Source organism: Festucalex cinctus, chromosome 13 (assembly GCF_051991245.1).
Source record: "Festucalex cinctus isolate MCC-2025b chromosome 13, RoL_Fcin_1.0, whole genome shotgun sequence".
Taxonomy (NCBI): domain Eukaryota; kingdom Metazoa; phylum Chordata; class Actinopteri; order Syngnathiformes; family Syngnathidae; genus Festucalex; species Festucalex cinctus.
In genome coordinates, this window is record NC_135423.1 from 24,573,444 (window position 1) to 24,597,604 (window position 24,161).

Sequence of the window (24,161 nt, forward strand, 5' to 3'; positions counted from 1 at the left end):
TTTTGCTTTGTTAGATTATATTTTATTTGACGTTACTGTCTTGTTTCTTGTGGTTTGTATCATGGCTGTCTCGTTAGGGTTTTGTATCCACCTATTTTCTGTTTTGTATCCACCTTGTTCTTGTTAATTATCGCCTTCAAATTTCTTATTTAATCAATTAACATTTTAAAAAAGGATGTCTGCAGTGTGAGCAACTGTTTTTTTTTTTGTTTGTTTTTTTTTGCGAGATGAAATATTGACCTGATCTGATCCTATAATTCCCTATACAAGCTGCTTCTTCCAAACCAGTGGGACAGAGGAAAAATAGACACACAGCGTGGTCAAATTAAAAAAAAAAAAAAAAAAAAAGTGAGACTATTTGATTGCAGTCTGTGAGACCAGGAGGTACAACAGAGGTAGCTTCCAATGCCGGCCGGGACCGAGCCAAAAAGCGACACTCAGTGAATGGGGATCAAGGAAGTTGGCGGATCCTGTGAGTGGATTGCTTGTTTACAGCTGTTGAACTGTCAACCAAGAAAGCAATTAGCAGCCAACACAACCACAAGATTGACTGGCGATGTTCAAACGTGCCATTTTCGTGTTTGGGTTGAACGTAGTATTACATGTTAACAAATGTATGAAAGCGGAAGTCAACCCAATTTTTTTTTTACAATAATATGTTCTATGCAGCACAACTAGTCGAAGTAGGGTACTCTGGTTAATATTGTGTTTGAGGAATATGAGTTATGAAGCAAAATCCAGCCGTTTCTATCCATCTCAGGGGGCGGCCATTTTGCCATTTACTGTTGACTGACGATAACATCAATGTTGCTCAGGTCTCAAGTAACAACCAATCACAGCACAGCTTCAGAAAACAGGTGAGCTGTGATTGGTCATTGCTTGAGCCCTGAGCAACATTGATGTCATCTTCAGTCTACAGCAAGTGACAAAATAGCCGCCCACTAGATGGATAAAATCCTATTCCACAAATGTAATATTAATCAGAATATCAGGTTTAGACTAGTGAGGTCACATATAACATATTAATTATTGTCAAGGAATGTTTAATCACTGCCTTTGACAAGTATACTTGTCAATTGTATTTTTTAGAGTGGTGCTAAATGGGGGCGAATCTGAGCATGCTCCACTGTAAATATCAAACTTGGAAACAACTTTACTGATGCCCAACCACCGGTAGATGACATCATTGCCCCATTTTATAGGAAATAAACACAGTTTCAGAGTCCATGGGAGAAATGGATGTATTTTGGCAAACCTACATTTTTCTGTTGTCAATTATAAAAGAACGGGACGGGACAAAAAGTAGGGAGTCTATTCTGTTATTTGGTAGATTCGGTTTATATATAATTATTGAATGTAATATCACGTGAGTATTGGAAATGTAAAAATTTTCTATAATGACTGGCAGTGAATGAGTTAAGGTTGACCACTTTAAACACTTTTAATTTATAAATCCTTCACATGGGTTATTTACTGTAAAGGGGTGCTAGGCTAGTATCTCAAGACAGTCATCATGAATTAATATATAGATAACCTGACTCTTCGTGGAAATGTTTTGATAAACAAAAATTGTAAAAGTACAGTCATTGTGTGTCAAAAGTTGTGTATGACCATATTCTTCCTGAGTTGGCCGCAGATGACCTCGTCAACGTAAAGGAGTCTGGCCTTGATTTCAATGTTCTCTTGCAGCTCCAGCTGACAGCGGACCAGCGCCCTCTGCTGTTCTTCTGACTGCTCCACTGTCCCATGCAGCCTGACAACGGAGGGAAACGGGAATGAACAACAGGTTGTAATGGCATCTACAGCCACGCAAACACATTTAAGGGGACGTACGTTTCGATTTGACTGCTAAGTTGGCCGACTTCTGCAAGGAGCTGTGATTGTGCCCGATCGTGGCATTTCTCCTTTGGGGGCCTCTGCTGACGCAATTCCAGCCTTGCCTGAGCCAATTTCAAGAAGTGCTCGTTCTCGGTGACAGCCACCAGGAGATCGTCTCGGTTCCGCTGCTGGCTGGCTAACTCTGACACAACCTAGCATGGAACAACCTGACAGTCAAAACAATGTGCACAAACACTGAACCAACTGCGAACTTTGGAATTGTGTGTTATCATGAAAAAAGCATTCTTCCTACTCCACATAATTATTTCTTTTTGTTGTTCCTTGACTATTAAAAGTGGAGCACATGGCAGCAACCATACCTCTCCAACTAACACAGTGTTTAAGCAGTTTTATTTTGCCATACAATGCAGTATTAAATATCTTAATCTTTTTATGGAGAGATAAAGCCTTGGAGTTTCAGATGGATCGTGGTGTCAACTACACAGCAAATTTCGTAGAGTACAATTTACTCTAAAGAGACTATATTCGGTCCCACTCTAGACAGAGTATTTTTACACATGGAAGAGAGTAAAATAGTATTATAATAATAAAAACACTCAACGGATGAGGAACAATCCGACAGCCTTTAACATGGAAGACAGCCACTCTATCACTTGAGCTATCCATCCATCCATTTTCTTGGCCACTTACTCCTCACAAGGGTTGCGGGGGGTGCTGGCGCCTATCTCAGCTGGCTCTGGGCAGTAGGCGGGGGACACCCTGGACTGGTTGCCAGCCAATCGCAGGGCACACAGAAACGAACAACCATCCACACTCACAAGCACACCTAGGGACAATTTGGAGCGCCCAATAAACCTGCCATGCATGTCTTTGGAATGTGGGAGGAGACCGGAGTACCCGGAGAAGGCCCACGCGGGCACGAGGAGAACATGCAAACTCCACCCAGGAAGGCGGACGTGCTAACCACTCGACCACCGTGCCGCCCTCAGTTGAGCTAGGCTAGGCTTATTGTTAGTTAACATATTGCTGGTGTGAACCAAAGGAAACCAAAAATGGAGCAACGAGGATTCCGCCTGACACCTGCGATATATTGGTACAAAGTAGGAGTGCCATGGGTCAGTGGTTAGGTTGTCTTCCATGCTGAAAGTTGTGGGATTATTCCTCAACTGTTGAGTTTTTTGTTTTTGTGAATATTTAACTTTCTTCCAAGTAAAAAGTTTACTCTGTTTAGACTGGGACTGAATATAGTCTTTTTCAGAGTCAATTTTACTCTGAAAAATTTACTGTGTAGGGATGTAACGATAAAGGCAATATCGTGACATTAAAACTGCCACAATATCATCGTCGTCATGTCATGATATTAAAAACAGCACATCTGTTAAAAAAAAAAAAAAAAGTTACGTTGATTCCCATTTGTGCAGTTCTAGCCCTCTCTGGTGGCTAGCATGTTTTGGCCCTTCTATGTTTAAAATCCACGTTAATGGTCAGATTAATGGGAACGTAATATGATTTGGAACCGAGTCAATATGTGGAGGAACTCAATGTGTGCCTGCATTAGCAAGTAAGTGTCTCAATATTAAGTGGCATTAAAGATTGTAGGTTGTTTATAATTATTGCTGTTATGTACAAAAGCACAATATTGTGCTTTTCTTTTTAGTATGAGCTCTTTTTTTGTACTTTTCTTTTTTTTTTAAACTATGAGTGAGCTCCAAAGCATCACCAATCCACTCATCTGTATTCCTCTTTAGAATCCATCCATGAATTTTCTTTTTTTTTTTTTTTTTCTAAGAGCTCAGAATTGTTCATTCGGTAGTCTTACCGATTCAACGTCTTGTCATCATTGCTCTTTTTTTTTTTTTTTTTTTGTGTGTATGTGTGCGTGGGTTTGCGTGCGTGCGTGCGTGCGTTTGCGTGTGTGCGTTTGCGTGCGTTTGCGTGCGTTCGTGCGTGCAGATACGTATAAATTTATACTCATTCATTCACCTAAAACCTTATAAATATCCCATTACCCTTCGCCTTAACCAGGTACTTCAGAATCTTGCCAGAGTCGTGAGGTTTAAATGGTCAGGAGACCAGAGAAAAGGTCAGAAAAAAAAAGAAATAAAGAGAAAAGAAAGGAAAATCAAAGTGAAATCCAGCACCGACCAAACACTTCCTGCCTTCCCCATGATTACAAAATCAAAGTCTTACGCCAACCCCGGAAGCCTCTAAATTCCAGCAAATTTGGCGAGATCTCAAGAGACCAGAGGAAAAACTAAAGAGAGGAAGGAGGGAAGGATCGATAAGGCAGAGAGAGATCCATAGAAGCCAGTACATCCAATCCATCAAAGTGAAGTCCAGCACCAACAAGACCCCTCCTACGTGGTTACAAAACCAGAGTCTTATGCCAACCCCAGAAACCTCATACTTCTAATAAATTAAGATCTCAAGTGACCAGAGGAAAAACTAAAGAGAGGAAGGAGGGAAGGATAGATAGAGCAAAGTGAGAACCACAGACACCAGCACCAACTGATTCAAGGGGCTGTGGGAGGGAGAGGCTACTTCTGTTGAGTTTCAGTAGATGCTGGTGCGACGGATCTGGCATGCATAAGGACCACCACCAAAGAAAGAAGCCGTCAACCGCGGTCCAGCAAAGCGAGCACCCCCCCCCCCCCCCCCCCCCCCCCGAAATCCCCAGGCCGCGGCAGCACCAAGGCCACCCCCAAGCCACCCGAGCGGACACCGGTCGGCGAGCCGACCCAGACGCCCGGAACACCCCCCGCCCCAGCCCCGGCCCACACCCCCGAGCCCAAGGCCGCAGAACGAGGCCCAGTGGGCCCCCACAGCGCCCCACCGGTCCCCAGCCCCCATCCCCCCACGACCCCCCCGCACCCCACCCAAACCCGCCACCCACCACGACCCAGGCCCCACCACCCCCGGCCCCCAAACCCCCGAACACACCCCGACCCCCAACACCCAACCCCCCACCCACCCATACCTCCACCCCCCCCCAAACAAGCCGCCCCCCCCGATGGCCGCCAACCCCCCCCCGCGAACCCGGCCCCCCGCGAACCCCCCCCCCCCCGGAAACCGGCACCGGGCAGCAGCGCAGAGAGGGAAGATGTGCCCACCCCACCTCCAGCCGCGTGAGAGTAGCACAGCGGCGGGAGGGGGGAAGCAGAGGAGGAAGCACCAGGGGAGAAGGCGGAACACCAGAACACCGAGCCCGGTGGGGAGAGGCCCCGGTCGTCACGCCAGAGTACTAGTGACACCTAACCCTGTTACTGAGTCCGCCAGCTCGCCGACTGGCGAGCTCTACCCTTACACCGTGAATGTGGCCCCACCCAGTGTATATACAAGTGTGTGCGTGTGGTGCATTAAAATTGGGAGCAGGTGAGTCGGAGCAGAGGGAAAAAATTTCCCCTACTCCGACACACCCGTATCCCCCCCAAAGAAATGAATATGTATATGTGTGGTGCATTAAAAAAGGGAATGGAGGGACAAAGTGGTGGGGCAGAGATACAAATGGGGGGGACCACAGCGCTGCCAGGCACTGCAGTCCATCCCCTCTGATGGCTCCCCGCCCCAACTCACCCCTCCCCTTGGACGTGAAGTGCATTAAAATTGGAGGGGAGTTGAAGGGTGAAGACGGTGTTTCCACCCTTCCCCACCCCACCAAGAAATGTGTTGTGTGCCCTATGTGTATATTTACAAAGTGTATAGTGCAAAGCTAGTGAAGTGAGTAAGAGGAGCGACCAGCGGGGCCTCACCCAACCCGGCGGGTGTAGGTGGCACGCCCGCCCCCCAGCACCCCCGCCCGACCACAGGGGACGGCGTCAAGAAAATTGACTAATTAGCATGCAGTAACACCAAGTGTTGATGCTTAGTGCCCACTAGAAATAAATCTTAAGGAGTTAATAAGTATAGTGTCGTATAGTGTGGTATGCTCGAGCCCACTAGCAGCAACTAGGTTCCTGACTATATAAAAATAAAAACAATCAGATACAAAATACCAAATACAGAAGCAGCGAAAACAGAAGTTGTAACGATGTGGTGGCTCTCGTTAACAGGCAGAATCTTGGCAGGATTAAGTTGCCAAATTGAGATTAAAATATTCTATGTACATAGACCATATTGTTTAAATCTTGATACTTGATTTTTATTTAAGGCAGAGATTTTTTCCATTGAGATATAATTTATTAGTAAGTTTAACCAGTGGTCGATATTTAGAGATTGTTTATTTTTCCAATTGACAAGGATTATTTTTTTAGCAATAGTAAGGGCTATAAATATAGATTGAGATTGTTTATATGGTAGCTCAGTTATTGTTAAGTCACCTAGTAAACACAATCTTGGAGATAAAGCAAGCCTACAGTTTAATATATCAGCGAGCTTTTCCAAGATTTTAGTCCAGAAATGCAGCACTGGAGTACATGACCATAAAGCATGAAGATAAGTATCGGCAGTGTTTTGTGAGCACTGGAGACAAATGTCGGAGTCAGAGAGTCCCATTTTTTTCATCATATATTGTGTAATATATGTTCTATGAAGTATCTTATATTGGATAAGTTGCAAATTTGTCTGTTTGGTCATTTTAAATACATTTTCACAGATTTGGGTCCAAAAGTCTGGTTCCGGAACTATAGACAAGTCTTTTTCCCATTTTAAAGTCGGTAAATACGTTTTATTTGTGTATAAAAATAACTTATATATTTTTGATATTTTCTTTATTGTTGTTGGAGAAAGCTTTATAATATCTTTAGCTAAGACAGGCAGTTGGAGCGTATCCTGAAGTGTTGGGATTTGTTTCTTAACCATATTTTTAACTTGCAGATAATGTAAGAAATTTCCCTTTTTTATTTCATATTTCTGGACCAAGTTTGTATACGATATAAACTTATTATCTGAGAAAAGATGATGAAGGTGTGTAATTCCTTTCTGCTCCCATAAGCTTAAATGGAATGACTGATTATTAAGTTGAAAGTCGGGGTTATGCCAAATGGGAGAGAGCCCACAGGGCGCCAATTGGGAGTTTGTAATTTCTAATGCCTTCCACCAGGCAGTCAGGGTGGCGGCTATCATTGGGTTTTTAAAACAATTATGTCGTCTTATTGATTTTGTAATAAAGAGTAAATCTGACAGTCTAAGATTATTACAATCCTTCTGCTCCAATTCCAACCAACAGTTAGTATCTCTGTTGGGTTGTGTCCATAGCACAAGATATTGTAGTTGATTAGCTAAATAATAGTACATAAAGTTTGGTGCCTCTAAACCTCCTTTAGATTTACTTTCCTGAAGAGTAGATAGACTAATTTTGGCTTCTTTTTTTTTTATTCCAATAGAATTTTATGATAGCAGAGTCCAGCGATTGGAACCAGTTAGACGTAGGTTTAAATGGAATCATTGAAAATAAATAATTAATCTTTGGTAAAACTTTCATTTTTATAGTAGCTATCCGTCCTATTAAAGAGATCGGAAGATTATTCCAGCGCTCCAGGTCACTACGGATACTATCCAATAATGGTGAAAATTTAAAGAAGTTAATTCAGTTAACTTAGGTGAAATTTTAACACCTAAGTATTTTAAATTACCTGTAGGAAAGGAGTAGTGTGGATCCTGACTTGTAGGATTCCATGAATTTTCTGTAATAGGTAATAATGTTGATTTTGTCCAGTTAATAGAGTAATCTGATAAGTGAGAGAATTTAGTTATTAATTTAAATGCTTCCCCTAGCGAGATAGCTGGTTCTTCTAAATAGAGTAATATATCATCGGCATATAGATTAATTTTATGTTCTATTGTCCCGGAGTGGATTCCTTGGATCCGTCTATCCTGACGTATAGCTAATGCAAGCGGCTCAATAAATATAGCAAATAATAAAGGAGACATTGGGCACCCTTGTCTTGTTCCCCTTTGTAGAGTAAAACTCTGTGATGTAATCCCATTAGTAGTAACTGTAGCTTTAGGAGAATCATATAATATTGAGACCCATTGAATGAATGACTCCCCGAAGCCGAATTTATTTAAGACAGCAAAGAGGAAGGACCAGTTAACTTTATCGAATGCTTTTTCTGCATCCAGCGAAATAACAACTGCCTTTTTATCATACCGCTGTGACATACTAATCAAGTTAAAGAGTCTCCTAATATTATTAGTAGAATGACGACCTTTAATAAAACCTGTTTGATCACTATGAATAATTGTCGAGATTACCGTCTCTAATCGAGATGCCAAGGCCTTAGCGATAATTTTAATATCGGTATTAATTAGTGATATCGGTCGGTAACTTGACGGGAGGGTAGGGTCTTTTTCTGGCTTTAATAAAAGTTTAATTGCTGCTATATTCATATCTTGACGTATATCACCTTTACTTTTAATTTCAGTTACTACTCTTAGAAATAATGGAGCAAACATTAACCAGAAATGTTTAAAAAATATAGTCGGAAAGCCGTCTGGACCAGGTGCTCTGCCATTAGGCATACTGTCTAAAGCACGATACAACTCATCTATAGTAAGCGGGGTATCGAGAATATCTTTATGTTCAATAGATAACTGAGGTATATTTAAGCTGTTTAGGAATACCTCAATATATTCAGGGTTAGGTCTATTAATTTCTGTGTATAGATTTCGATAATAGTTATAAAAAATATGGTTAATTTCTTCTGGTGATTGTGTGCATTCACCATTTATATCTTTAATAGCCGTTATAAGAGATTGTTCCCGATTCCGTTGAAGTTGATTTGCCAGGAATTTACCTGATTTATTATTATGTTCAAAATTATTATATCTCAACTGTTGTATTATAAACTCTGTCTTTTTAGATAACATGTTATCTAACTGTATTTTTATATTCTGTAGTTCTATCCATATTTGATTATTTGGGTTTAATACATATTCATCCGTTAGTTGTTTAATTTTATCTTCCAGGTATTTTTCTAATTTTTGATCCTGTTTCTTTTTATAAGTTGAATATGATATAATTTTCCCTCTAATTACCGCTTTCCCTGCTTCCCAGAGAAGAGATGGAGATATATTTGGAGAGTCATTTATTTCCAAAAAATCTGCCCACTCCCTTCTAATAATTTTATCAAACTCTACGTCTTTCAGTAATGAGATGTTAAAACGCCATATCGGGGGAGGTTTAAAGGTAGAGTCAATTTGTAGAGTGAGGGAGACTGGTGCATGATCACTTATAATTATAGAATGTATTTTTATAGCAGTTTTATCAACAATAGAATTATTTGTAAGGAAAAAATCAATTCTTGAGAATGATCGGTGCACATCAGAGAAAAAAGTAAATTCCTTCTTAGTTGGGTTTTGAAGTCTCCAGCCATCGCTGAGGCCAAAATCCTCCATATATTCATCTATTACTTTGGCGGATCGTAATCGCCTTGTATATATCGTATTATTAGAACGATCTATTAACGGGTTCAAGACCATGTTAAAATCACCTCCAATAATAATAGTAGAATTTGTTGCTAAATCGAGTAACCGAGAGAAAAATTCATGGAAAAAATCAGGGTCATCATTATTTGGGGCATATAAATTACCAATTGTATATACTTTATTAAATATAGTTACCTGGATAATAATATATCGGCCCTCTAAATCTGTTACTATATTATTTAGAGTAAAGAATAAATTCTTATGTATAAGTATAGAGACACCTCTTTGTCTACTATTATAGGAGGCAGAGTAAACTTGACTAAAATTTTTATCTATAAATAATTTTTCTTCTGATTTTTGTAAGTGGGTTTCTTGTAGGAGACAAATATCTGCCTTAAATTTTGAGAGATGGTCTAAAATTTTTATTCTTTTTGCCTGGGAGCGAGCGCCACACACATTCCAGGAGACCAGAACTAATTTCTGCATACAAGCAATATAGACTCAGTCTTATGTATACATCTATATAAGCTGCTTATTAATATTAACATATTGTAGGATAGCAAAAGAGTAATTAGGCAATTTATATAATTTATATAAAGAGAGAGATAGCAAGTAGATAAGTATAATAGTGAAGAAACTGTCATGGTTCGGTTCTCAGCCCTGTTGTGCTTTTGTTTTTTCAGTGCCTGTAACGAGGGGGGCGTTCCCCAGTGCCGCACCTGCAACTTGTTCGCAATCAAGACTTTAAAAGGACTCCGACCAGCAACAGCCAGCTGTCGGATTATTATTTGCTCACCATTGTGTCCAAGTGTTCTCCGCGTTCTCCTGTTGGTAAAGTTTTTTGAATCTGCTGTCGTCCTTAGTTTAGTTTGTATTCACGTGTTTATATCCGCGTCGTCTTTTGTTGGTATTTCCGCGTTGATTGATTCCGTGTGCATTTCGAGTAGTCCTTGCCGGTTGCAAGTGTTTTGAGTTTTTCTAGTCCTTGCCTTTTGCGAGTGTTTTTCGTTACGTTAGTTATCCTTGCCGTTTGCAAGTGTTTTGGTTATGTTATTCCTCCTTGCTGTCGCAAGTGTTTTTTGTTCCGTTCGCGTTCCTTGCCGTTTGCAAGTGTTTTGTGTTCTCTATTCCGTCCTTGCCTTTTGCAAGTGTTTTGTGTTACCTCCGTGTTCCTTGCCTGTGTGCAAGAGCACTTCTGTTAACCTCGTTGTCTTGCCTGCGAGCAAGCTTTGTTCCATCGGTTCGTCAAAAGGAATAAAACGAGATTGTTTTCCTCCTCTGAGCCTGCGTGTTTGGGATCTATTCTTTATTGACTCCATCGAGTCATCACAGAATAATCCGACCATGGATCCTGCAGACTCGGAGAAGGTGAGACGGGCGTTGGCCAGCCAGGGGCAACGGGTTGGGCAAACTGAGACCACCTTGGTGGGACTCCAAGAGGTGGTAGGCAGGCTTGCTCACCGGTGTGAGGAAATGTTCGCGAGGCTCGAGCAGCTCGGTTCCCGCGGATTGCTAAATCCGGAACTCCCGCGAACGGACACAGCCACGTTGGCTCCCCCCGCAGCTCCAAGGGAGCCCGTTTTGCCCCACCCGTCGCGCTACGACGGACAGCCGGGTGGTTGCGGTCAGTTCTTGCATCAATGTTCGCTTATTTTCGACCAGCAACCGTACACCTACGCTCGTGATCAGTCTAAGATTGCTTTTATTATGAGCCTCCTGTCTGGTCAAGCCGCTATATGGGCGATGGTGGTGAGCAACTCACGACCAGACCTCCGATCCTCCTTCCCGATTTTTGTTTCTGAATTTCAACGTGTGTTCGACCATCCAGTCAAGGGGAAGGAGGCCGGAGGTCGGTTGTTAGATTTAGTGCAAGGAGAAAGATCTGTCGCCGACTACTCGATCGCGTTTCGGATTCTGGCCGCGGAAAGCGGATTTGCTGATTGTGCTTTGCGAAGTATCTTTCGTCGTGGATTGAATACGGTACTGAAAGATGAACTGGCGGTCCGCGACGATACGAACTCTCTCGAAGGACTTATTGAGCTCACCATCCGGTTGGACAACCGCTTACGTGAACGGCACCGGGAGCGTGCCTGTGAGCGGCAAGAGCCATCCGCCAACCACCGCATGACTGGTCTCACCCGCATCGACGGCGCGGAGGCGCGTTCTCTTCCGGGCGCCCCAGTTGACACAGGGGAGCCCATGCAGGTCGGAGGTGGACGCCTGCATCCTGAGGAGCGCCGCCGTCGATGGCTCACTGGAGCCTGTCTCTACTGCGGTCAACCAGGGCATCGGGTGGCTTCATGTCCGGCGAAACCACCCCGCCGGACGCGACCGGCCTCCCGGCTAGGAGGACGGGCCAATGAGGCCCAGGAGTCCGGAATGGACTCGAATCAGGGTAAGCACCTACCGGGGGGAACCGAACCAAGCCCTTCGAGTAGGGCTAGCTGTAATATTCGACGGTTAGAATTATCAGGGGAGTTGTCCGACGGCGGGATGAATCTTAAGATTAGGGCACTCATAGAGTCGGGGGCCGACGATTGCTTCGTCGACCCGTGTGTTGTAGAGGCGTTGGGGAGCCCGGTGGAACCGTTAGAGAAGGTTAAGGAGGTTTTCGACCTCGATGGGCGGTTACTAGCGCAGGTCCGACAGGTTACCGGTCCACTTACCTTGAGGCTTTCGGGGAATCATGTGGAGAGGAGAAGCTTTTTCGTTATGCCATCCCGTGCTGCTCCCCTAGTATTGGGGCTTCCGTGGCTAAAGACTCATAATCCCGATATCGATTGGGATAAGCCCGCGTTGGAGAACTGGAGTCCTTTCTGCCACGCCCACTGCTTGAGGTCGGCAGGTGGGACTCCCACCGTTCCCGTATCTCCGGCTCCCGAAGCGATTTGCATCGATCAGGTCCCGGAAGAGTATCATGACTTAGGAAAGGTGTTCAGTAAGGACCGTGCCCAGGCATTGCCGCCCCATAGACCATACGATTGTGCGATTGAGCTGATCCCCAATGCGCCACTACCGAGTTCGCGCCTGTATCAAGTATCCCAGCCGGAACAAGAAGCTCTCCGGGAATATATCTCGAGTTCGCTGGCCAATGGTCAGATCCGTCCGTCCAAATCACCCGTGGGGGCGGGGTTCTTCTTCATAGAGAAAAAAGATAAGACCCTTCGTCCCTGTGTAGACTATCGGGGATTGAATGATATTACCGTTAAGAATAAGTACCCGCTTCCGCTGTTGGACTCGGCCTTCGCTCCGTTACAGTCTGCCCGAATCTTTTCAAAGTTAGATTTGCGAAGTGCGTACCACTTAGTTCGCATCCGAGAAGGAGATGAATGGAAGACCGCGTTCAAGACTCCCCTAGGGCATTTTGAGTATTGCGTCATGCCTTTCGGGTTAACGAATGCGCCCGCGGTGTTCCAGTGTTTGATAAACGATGTCCTCCGGGACATGTTGAATGTTTTTTGTTTTGTCTATTTAGATGACATTTTGATCTTTTCGCGGGACGAGCACGGGCACCGGCAACATGTTCGCCTGGTTCTCCAGCGCCTTTTGGAGAACCGACTTTACGTCAAGGCAGAGAAATGTGAATTCCACTCTAAGTCGGTTCAGTTCCTGGGCTTTATCATTGAGGGAGGGCAACTTCGAGCGGATCCGGTCAAGACCCAGGCCGTGGTCGATTGGCCGAGCCCCAAAACACGGAAACAGCTGCAACGTTTTTTGGGCTTCACCAATTTCTATCGGCGTTTTATTAGGAATTATAGTTTACGGGCAGCCCCACTTACCAAGTTGACTTCGAGTAAAGTCCCGTTTACGTGGACACCTAGTGCCGAAGAGGCGTTCCATGATGTTAAACAGTTGTTTGTCAACCCACCAGTACTGATCCACCCTAATACCGATGTTGCTTTTGTGGTCGAGGTTGACGCGTCGGATTCAGGAGTGGGGGCGGTCCTGTCCCAGCGGTCGCCAGAAGACGGGAAGCTCCACCCCTGTGCCTTCTTCTCCAGGCGACTGAGCCCCGCTGAGGCCAACTATGACGTCGGGAACCGGGAGCTGTTGGCAATTGTCCTGGCGCTACAGGAATGGCGACACTGGCTGGAGGGCGCCAAGGAGCCCTTTCAGGTTCTGACGGATCACAAGAACCTGGCGTACCTCCGGGCCGCCAAGAGGCTCAACTCCCGGCAGGCACGCTGGGCCTTGCTTTTTACACGATTCAACTTCGTCGTGGACTATCGCCCGGGGTCCCGGAACCAGAAGTCTGACGCTCTGTCCCGAATGCATGACGCTGCAACTCCCGAGGCCGGGACAGAACCGGTCCTGCCAGAACATTGCTTTGTGGGCGCGCTGCGCTGGGAGGTCGAAAGAAGGGTCATGGAGGCTCTGGAGGGAATCACTGTTCCTGGGGAGTGCCCGGCCGAGAGACTATTTGTTCCTGACCCGTTGCGGGCGGAGGTCCTGCAGTGGGGTCACAGCTCACGAGTGGCATGTCATCCGGGAATTAACAGGACTCTTGCCCTCGTCAGCCAGCGATTCTGGTGGCCAGACATGAAGAAAGACATTATCGAATTCGTCAAGGCCTGCACCGCTTGTGCATGCGGCAAATCCTCCCACCAGCCTCCGGCGGGTCTACTACGGCCGCTACCCATCCCGTCGCGGCCGTGGTCCCACATCTCCCTGGACTTCATCACAGGCCTCCCTAGGTCGAGAGGGAACACAGTGATTATGACTGTGATTGACCAATTCTCCAAGATGACACATTTTGTCGCTCTCTCCAAGCTACCGTCATCCTGGGAGACAGCACAGCTCCTCATCCGTCACGTGTTTCGGCTCCACGGCATTCCGATGGACTTGGTATCAGACCGTGGGCCGCAATTCATCTCCCAGGTCTGGAGGAAGTTTTGCAAGCTGCTGGGCGCCACCGCCAGCTTGTCTTCAGGATATCACCCTCAAACAAACGGCCAAACAGAGAGGGCCAATCAGGACCTGGAAGCCGCCCTCCGATGTGTTTGCCTACACAACCCTGAATCCTGGGCTACGCACCTGCCTTGGATCGAGTACGCCACCAACACCCTGCCGTCTTCTGCGACTGGACGCTCGCCGTTTATGGCGGCCTACGGGTACCAGCCACCTCTGTTCCCGTCGCAGGAGGGACCCATTGAACTGCCCACGATCCAGCAGCACCTACGTCGGGCCCACAAAGTGTGGCGGGAAACACGAGCGGCGTTGTCCCGCACGGCGGTCCGCAACAAGGAAATAGCGGATCGCCGGCGGCGGCCGGAGCCGGCCTACCAGCCAGGGGACAAGGTTTGGCTTTCCTCCCGGGACATGCGGCTGGCTGGTGGGGCCAAGAAGTTAGGTCCGCGCTTCATTGGACCGTTCGAGATTCTTGCCATGATCAACCCTGTCACAGCAAAACTCCGACTACCCTCTTCCCTCAAAGTGCATCCGGTGTTCCACGTCTCCCTCCTTAAGCCTGTGACCCCAAGCCCACTGAATCCTCCCGCGCCAGCTCCGCCTCCTCCCCGGTTGGTTGATGGGGACCCTGTCTACACAGTCAGGGAAATTTTGGACTCAAGGTGCAGGGGCCGGGGCTTCCAGTACCTGGTGGACTGGGAGGGCTACGGACCTGAGGAGCGCCAGTGGATCCCCCGCTCCTGGATCCTGGACCCGTCATTGCTCAAGACCTTCCATACTGCACACCCTAATAAACCAGGTGGTCCGCCAAGGGGCGTCCGTTAAGGGGGGGGTACTGTCATGGTTCGGTTCTCAGCCCTGTTGTGCTTTTGTTTTTTCAGTGCCTGTAACGAGGGGGGCGTTCCCCAGCGCCGCACCTGCAACTTGTTCGCAATCAAGACTTTAAAAGGACTCCGACCAGCAACAGCCAGCTGTCGGATTATTATTTGCTCACCATTGTGTCCAAGTGTTCTCCGCGTTCTCCTGTTGGTAAAGTTTTTTGAATCTGCTGTCGTCCTTAGTTTAGTTTGTATTCACGTGTTTATATCCGCGTCGTCTTTTGTTGGTATTTCCGCGTTGATTGATTCCGTGTGCATTTCGAGTAGTCCTTGCCGGTTGCAAGTGTTTTGAGTTTTTCTAGTCCTTGCCTTTTGCGAGTGTTTTTCGTTACGTTAGTTATCCTTGCCGTTTGCAAGTGTTTTGGTTATGTTATTCCTCCTTGCTGTCGCAAGTGTTTTTTGTTCCGTTCGCGTTCCTTGCCGTTTGCAAGTGTTTTGTGTTCTCTATTCCGTCCTTGCCTTTTGCAAGTGTTTTGTGTTACCTCCGTGTTCCTTGCCTGTGTGCAAGAGCACTTCTGTTAACCTCGTTGTCTTGCCTGCGAGCAAGCTTTGTTCCATCGGTTCGTCAAAAGGAATAAAACGAGATTGTTTTCCTCCTCTGAGCCTGCGTGTTTGGGATCTATTCTTTATTGACTCCATCGAGTCATCACAGAAACGTGGGGGGAAGTGAGTGTGAAGGAAATCTGTGGGGGATTCAACATAACAATACACCAGTAAATGGTGACCTAAGCGAGATTATTATTATTATTATTATTAATTTATTTTTTTAAGAATATATTTTTATATTATTATTATTATTATTATTACTATATAGCCTATGCATAATATAAATTCATATTCTATTTCGTAACCCATTATCCATACATATACATATACATACATATACATATATATACATATATACACATATACATACACATACATATACATATACATATACATACGTCAAATAATCACACAATGCTCGGCTCTACCAATTGTCAGTTAGAACAGCCAAGGGGTCGAGGTTGGGTTTCGGAATAGCTGGCCGTCGATATATAATTTATCAACGACCATCGAAGTCCGTTTACCCTCCTGTCTATTTTGTTTCATTATAGGAAACAGTACTTTTCGCCGCTCGTTTATCTCTCTTGGGAATTGATCATTCATCCCGAAAGATGTCCCTTTGAGCTCCCGTCCTTTACTTTTTACCAATTCTTTATGTTTAAAATGTTCGAACTTAGCAATAATAGGACGGGGCTTATTGCCCTTACGAGCTCCGAGCCGGTGTACACGGTGAAAAGAGATATTATTTACCGTCTCCTGTGGGATCTTTAGCGATGATGTCATAATTTTTTTTATCTCACTCTCTGGATTATCTGGGGAATTTTCGGATATACCTGAGAATATTAGATTTTCCCGCATACTACGGGATTGAACATCTAAGACCGTTTCCTTTAGCATTTTATTTTCCTTTTTAATCGACTCCAACTCGGCTGTGACAGCGACGAGAGAGGAGCGTAGCTCGGAGTTATCGCGTTGGAGATCGCTTACCTGTTGGCTAACGAATTCCAAACTTGCCTTTAATTCTTTGACGTCCTCGCGGATAAGACAGAGGACGTCAAGTTTTTTATTTATGGAATCCAGCATACTCACCGATACGTCGGCGGTTGCTAAATCGTCCGTGTCTGTTGACGAGTCATTTTTCCTTTTTTTCGAAGGATTATCCCGACTAGCCGCCAGATCATCCATCGCGCAGCTATAAAAATAATCGTCAATAAAACGTTCGAGGTCGTCCACACTGGATAATATTACCGATCTTTCTTAGAAAAGAAAAAAATCGAATTTATCTAATCATTAAATTCGGGTTTAATTAGAAATATAAAGCTAATTCTATTTTAGCAGCAGGGCGCCGCCATGTTAGATTTTCCCAGTCTCGCTACCGGTCACGCGATAATCACAGCATCTCGCGATAGTAGCCATTAATTTTCTATAACGATACTGTTAAGGGTCACAACTTCACAAGCATGCCAGAGTTCATGGTGACACATGGGGTGCACCATCAAAAGTCAATCATTGGGCAGTTTTATATAATTGAATGGGTATTGAATGGAAATCAGTACACTCCTTTGAACTCTCTCTGTCAAATAAATAGCTCCATTGGTATCATAACTTATACAAAAAATAAGCAAAATACATCCTCACCTTGGTGAGTTGGTCCTCCATCTGGCTTTTGATAGTTTTGAGCTGCTTGATGCTGAACTGAAAGGCTTCTGATGTGGCCTGGAACTGCTTTTGCAAATCGGCGGCAGTCTGTGCCAGTAGAGACTCCACCAGGGCAGTCAGAGACACAGAGTTTCTCTTCTGCTGCTCTGCTTTAGCGATGATGAACTCAGAGTGGTTCCCCCACTGTATCGGCGTCACAGATAACCTGAAAGAGGATGACATTTTATACATTTTGTGTGTATACTATTGCGGACGTAACAGTACTTTTAAATATGGCGGTATCTTGGTTTCAAAATGATCGCAATAAAGTTATGGAACATGATTTATCAAACCAGTGAAGTGTATTGAGTGGCCAACTGTCTGAGAAGTGAAACACTACCCTCTGCTGTCAACTTTGGCTTAGTACAAAGCTCTGTGCACTGGCCTCTTATGGGCAGTGTGGTGCAAAAGGTGTAGAAGAATAAAGTCCAAATTTAACTTTAGTAATAAAACTAATTTTTCAAAAAGAAGAATATATTACCTGTCTGCATTTCTTCCTACAACGTTTGTGTGGATATTTATTAATTGACAATATATCACTCTCAGAACTCATGCTAATTATTAGCCCAATTAGCCAGTCAATAGTGTAATACATTCTGTGGTAACCATAAGCTAGCACTTCATAAAAGAAGCTATAAACTATTATATCTAAATATACAATGTGAGTAATGTATTTTGTTGTGTGTTGCGTCACTAAACTTTAAAGTGAGTATCAATCAACAGCTAAAATAATACTCAGGGAGGGCAAAAGAACATGTAAATTATACATGTATTGTGCCTATATGTATTTTATTCTTTTATACAGTATACAGTAATATACATTATATTTTTCAATAGTTACTTCAGTAATGCTGACAAATCCTTTTGAACAAAGAATGGGAATTACGAAGCTCACCTGGAGGAATCTGTCTTGTTTAAAGCTTGTTGTGTGTTGATGAGGGAATGCGGCGTCATTGAGGAACAGGAGGCATCGACGTTCTGCGCCTCGTATTTTTCCTTGAGATCCTGTTCAATTTGGAATTTTGCCGATTGGTTCAATCTGGAATAAAGATGATATAATTGATTTGATGAATTGAAATGGACTGACTGCCATATTCACTTCGGTACGCTCCCTTACCGTACTTGCTCAGTGATCTGCTTGACAACTCGCTGCATTAGGGCCATAATTCCCTGAGAGAGTTCAGCCTCCTTGAACAGCTCTGTGCTCACTTCATCATGCAGCTTCTCAGCGGGTTTATTTCTGCACTCCACAGTTCAAAGAGGTCTCACTACTTACTATACTTTATACCCTTTACTCTTGACATGTAATATCATTCTTCAACAGTGATTGACTGGTTATTTATTATTATTATTATTATTATTATTATTATTATTATTATTATTATAAATATGACTAAACAAAAGGAGAAATATCCCTTAAATTAAAATTTAGGTTACTAAGAAAACTAAATAAAATGTGTACTGTCTCAAGGCAATTTATACGCAGGCCCAGAGTGGTTGGAAGTGGATGAATTGAGGATAGCATGCTTAGTGTTAATGAATGAGAGTTAGCGCTGTTGTATTATTGTGATGCGAGAGGCAGCATTCACCCTGGACTGGTCATCAATCAGAGCAAATACAGTTTATACAAGCAACCATTTACGCTCACATTCACGATTATTATGGATACTTTAAAGGAACTTCAAGTAGTTACCTGGAGAAAATTCAAACAAGTACGGGGAGAAGGCTATTATATTTAACAAAAAATGAATGAAACAACTTAAACTTAAATTGAAAAAAAAAAAAAAAGATTTTTGTTAACAATATAAAATTAATGAGGGTGCTTTAAAAAAAAAAAAAAAAAACGAAAGCTAAGTGAAACTAAATTTTCTGTTTGTTTTTTCTGAACCGCTTAATCTAACTAAATATAATTAACTAATAACTATGATTATAGGGGAAAAAAAATTCACTTCATTTTAGTCTTTGTCAGTTAATTTCATACATGAGCATTCAGGGATTATTTGATATGCATTTATTTTGGTATTACTGCACAGCCGTACAGAAGAAACAAGATCATACAGTTGTATGGGAATTGTAGTTTGTAGCTTGAGTTAGATTTTATTTTTTAAATGTAGTTTCGGTTAGATGTCTTTGTTTGTTTTTTTAAACACTATTGTTTTTATTTTATTTTATTTTTTTTAACAGAAAAGTTATTTTAATTTTTAGTTTTCGTTATTTCATTAATTTTCGTTAACTATAATAAGCTTGCCGGGAAGCACTACGGCCTTCCTCTAAGACACCTGTCAAGATCCGGTCCTCAAGGGCCAGACTCCTGCATGTTTTCAAGGTATCCCTACTCCAACGCACCTGATTCAATGATCAGGATAATTATCAGTCTTCTGCAGAGCTTGCTGATGAGCTTAAATATGAGTCAGCTGTGTTGAAAGTGGGAAACCTCGAAAACGTGCAGGACTGCGGCACTCGAGGGATTCAGTTTGACACCTATGCTCTAAGATGTGGAAGTGTAATTAAGAGAAAAGGAAGAAAAAAAAAGGCAGAGATGATTCCAAGTAGGCTCCAGTATAATAGTCGTTGTTCCAACAGAGATGATAGAATAAATGTTTTTGAGCATTGTGGTATGCTCCATTTGTGTGTGTAATTGTTCCTCTTTGTGTTTTTGAGTGTTTATAATTACTGTAACATTGATAATTCGCGTTAGCCCATCTAATTTCCATTACTGTAAATGTTAGCATTAGGCTAGCACACTGTTGTTAGACAAAATTATACGGTTGGGTTGAACATTTTAGTGCATAAAAAAATAGAATACAATGATTTGCAAATCCTTATCGACCTACTATCTATTGAACTGAGTAGACTACAAAGACAAGATATTTAAAGGGATACTTGACTCATTTAGCCATTTTCAACAGTAAGAAAATAATATTTTGTCTAGAATTAATTTCATAACTTCATTACTTGTCATGTACAATTAAAGGGATACGTTATTTATTTACCCATTTTTGGCAGTCAAACATTAATATTTTGCCTATGATAAATTTGACATTTTCATTATTTTTCATGTACAATTAATACCTCTAAAAACACAGGGGCCTATTCACTAAAGGTTTGCGTCGCCTTTACACCGCGCTAACCGGCAAAAATTGAGCAATTAGGGAGCGCCTAATTCGCTAAACACGCGCAGATGGGGAAATCCGTCACTAAGTGCTCTGCCAAATAGATTGCGTCACGGTGCGCCAGTGTTATTTGCGCGTATGTAAATGAGGTAATTTGCATACATTTGACGCAAAATATGCCCACCCCTATGCAAATGAGACTCATTGATATGCAGCGTCTAATTCACTAACGCCAGCGCAAATAGCAACACCGCGTTTGCGTGACGCAAATAACGTTTTTGGAAAGCATGTATTAACCTGACGCACCTCGATCTCCGGCAGTGCATGCCATTTGCCGCACAACATGCGCGGCTGATCACGCAGAGAGGAGAGAAAGAGAGAGAGAGGGGGAAATATTTCCGTGTTAGTTTCGGACAACATAACATAACCCGGGCTGATCGGCAATGACAGGGAGGCATTTTACGATCATTCTTATGTGCCAGATGCATGAAAAATACGATCGCAACAATAATTTGTACTTTATGAATGAATGACGTCGTTGTCGTCCTCTCTGCTCTGTACAGCTTAATGGCGCTCTAAACGCTTCCTCTCGGTCCAACCTCGCGTTCTGATAATGCCATCTTTCTCGCAACTGTTACTATAACAACCATGTTCTTGCCGCAAATCCATTGCCATGTGTGGTAAATCAGGTGCAAATTTGCTCCAAGCTGTCAGTTTTGTGGGCGTGTTTGCGCCGGTATATGATTAGAGCAATATCCTTAGTGAATAGGTGGGTAACTGGGCGCAGACTGCGGGTGCAGTTGTGGTGCAATATTTCACGCTATTACCGGACGCAGCGCATTCTTAGTGAATATGCCCCACATTTTGCAACTTGCTGTCGACTGAAAATGACATCACAAGGGCTCAGGTCACACAGCCCAGCTTGTGAATTTCGCATGACCAAAACTAGAAAACGGTGAGCTGTGATTGGTTACCTGAGCCCTTGTGATGTCATTTTCAGTCGACAGCAAGTTGCAAAATGTGTTTTTAAAGGTACTATTTGTATGTGAAAAATATTGAAAGTATCAAATTAATTATAGACAAAATATTAACGTTTTATTGCTAAAATGGGCTAAATAAGTGAAGTATCGCTTTAAAGAAAAACATTTTGCCACTTGCTGCTGACTAAAAAGGACATCATGGGTGCTCAGAGCTCAGGTACCAACCAATCATGACTCAGTTTGCTAATGTCACATGATCAAACACAGAAAACAGGTGAGAGGTGATTGGTCGTTATCTGAGCTCTGAGCACCTGTCATGTCTTTTTCAGTCAACAGAAAGTGGCAAAGTGGACTTTTAAAGAGGTATGAATTGTATCATTGTATTCCGTTTTTATTTATGTTTTACAGAACATTGTGTATAATTGTATAATATTAATAAATACTAATAATAGCTTGTGAGTGTGGATGGTTGTTCGTCTCTGTGTGCCCTGCGATTGGCTGGCAACCAGTCCAGGGTATACCCCGCCTACTGCACAGAGCCGAGAGATATGCTCCAGCACCCCCCGCGACCTTTGTGAGGAATAAGCGGTCAAGTAAATGGATGGATAGGTAATAATAATAATAGTCTACAGACGGTTAATTTTCTTGAACTGCTGCGAACGTCGTAGGTTTCAATTGACTCACCTCTCGTCTATCGAGAGAAGTGTGACTCTGAGAGGCTCCTTGCAAGCTTCACCGGCTTTCGTCACTCTGCTCTCCAGTGCAATCAGCTTATCTGTCTCCAAAATGTTCTCCTCCAACTTCATCTCCAGCTCCTTTTTCACAAACTTAATGTCTTGGACGCGATGATCTGTGCGGCATGCACCACAGGACGCCTCGTAAATGTCTTTCCATGTTTAATAATGTACATTCCTGCACTGCTTACCCAGCCTCTCGCTGTCACCATCCTCCAATCGCTTGCAAGATGTGTTGCAATCTTCAATCAGTCTTGTGCATTCTCCTCGGAAGAGCTTGGAGTGGTTCCGGATGACATCAATACTCTCCAGAGTTGATCCACCGATCAGATGGGTATTCTTTCCACGCGTAGACATCCTACAGCAAAGGTATCAACAATAAATAAGGAAATAAACAAACAAAGCAAACAAACAAACAACATGGGAAGCTGTTTGAGAAGTGACTAGTGGAAGAATACTGCGATTGGCTGGCAACCAGTTCAGGGTGTACCCCGCCGACTGCCTGAAGCCAGCTGGTATAGACTCCAGCACCCCCGCGACCCTTGTGAGGAGTAAGCGGTTCAGAAAATGGATGGATGGATGGTAGAAGACTATTTTTCATTTTGCTTATTTGTTGCTTGTTTGTTCAATCGTTTTTCAGAATTGCATGTTGTTTGTCCATTCAACTGAAAAGCTACAAAGTTTGTTTGTTTTTTTATTAAAATTGAAATTCACTCCAATTGAATTTAATAAATTGTTGGGTTGATTAAAAAAATGAAAACCAAAAAACAAAACTTACTAACAATCTTAGTTCATAGGGGGAGATTTGGGGGGCGGTTCTAATTTGCTAACAAGGAAACATCCAACTTGGAAAATAAATTGTTGGATTTTCCACACCAACTCAGGCTGGTCTGTCCTATAACCAAGCCTTATTGCATGAATTGATGAAGCCTTCTCGGATAAGACTTCCAAGACAAACAGAACAGTCAAGTTGAAATTGATTCAATGTCCTCAGAAAGAAACGACCTGAATGAAAATCCACAAGCACAAAGCACCCAATTGTCCTAATGTCTTTTTTTAAATAATAGAAGCAACAAGTGATTGTAATCTCATCTGTAACCCAGGTAGCACAGTTTTCACAATGCTTAAAAAAAAAGTCAAGTTTTTTTTTTTTTTTTTTTTTTGAGTCAAGTCAGCTATAACTATAAGCCGACTTGACTCAAAAAAAAAAAAAAAGTATTCAACTTTAACCCATAGAAATGTTCTACATTTTAAACTTAACCTCACTGCAAGTGACATCTGTATCCAGTATGGACATAAGCATGACTTTATAATACTTGTAAAATTAAGACTTTTAGCTCTGTAAAAATTACAGTAAAAGACAACTGCTCACATGTTTTGTTAGGTCACCCTGGCCACCCCACTTAAAAATGTAAATGCCCCTGCACTGACACATATTATACATTATTATTATATTATACATACATAAAAATAATTACAATGAAAACGAGGGCAATCCGAATAATACTTAATACAAAACGCCATATACTTAATACTACTTAATAATACAAAACGCCATATTCAACAACTTTTAAAATATTGACATTAATTGAAAACATATTTCAATTAATCACATTTTGAATAATGAAATGCTGACGCAACCTTAGGAGTATTTATTCGTTTTAGATGTGTGCGGATTGGACGTGGACGTGCTTGTCTGGACATCTTTTCTTTTTTTAGTAACGTGCTTGCAATTCGTGTTTGCCATTTCTTCTAACACTGTTCGGCGACAAATGACTTAAATAATCCGTCGTCAACGTGGCGATTCTACTTAAAACTCTGCGAGACAAGGCTCTTCGAGTTTACCTGAACGTTACATTTGCTGTCGATAGAAAAGCAACATTTTTCGGTCGAATTTTAAGACTAAATGCCAATTTAAAACGTGACATTTCATAAACGAGAACATAATTTCGTCTTTTGCCATACCTTGTATACTCTTGGATGTAGGAAAACAAGTCACTAAGATGCCGCTTGCTGAAGCCACGAAAATGAATATGTTGTTACTATAGCAACAGCTAACAAACGTCCAAGGCAGCCTCCTAACATATGTAATGTGGCTTG

At 42.9% G+C, this 24,161-nt stretch overlaps 1 protein-coding gene across 1 annotated transcript; it reads right to left on the reverse strand.

The window, feature by feature from the left end:
• Window positions 1-965: 965 nt before the first annotated feature.
• Window positions 966-24,114, reverse strand: tekt1 (tektin 1). The gene is made up of 8 exons (XM_077541534.1): window positions 24,027-24,114; window positions 22,253-22,419; window positions 22,012-22,177; window positions 18,352-18,474; window positions 18,130-18,273; window positions 17,175-17,400; window positions 1,834-2,030; window positions 966-1,753 (listed from the first exon to the last, which is right to left on the reverse strand). Exons 2-8 carry the CDS (start codon window positions 22,416-22,418, stop codon window positions 1,594-1,596), a joined length of 1,182 nt encoding a protein of 393 aa, XP_077397660.1. The 5' UTR covers window position 22,419; window positions 24,027-24,114; the 3' UTR covers window positions 966-1,593.
• Window positions 24,115-24,161: the final 47 nt, after the last annotated feature.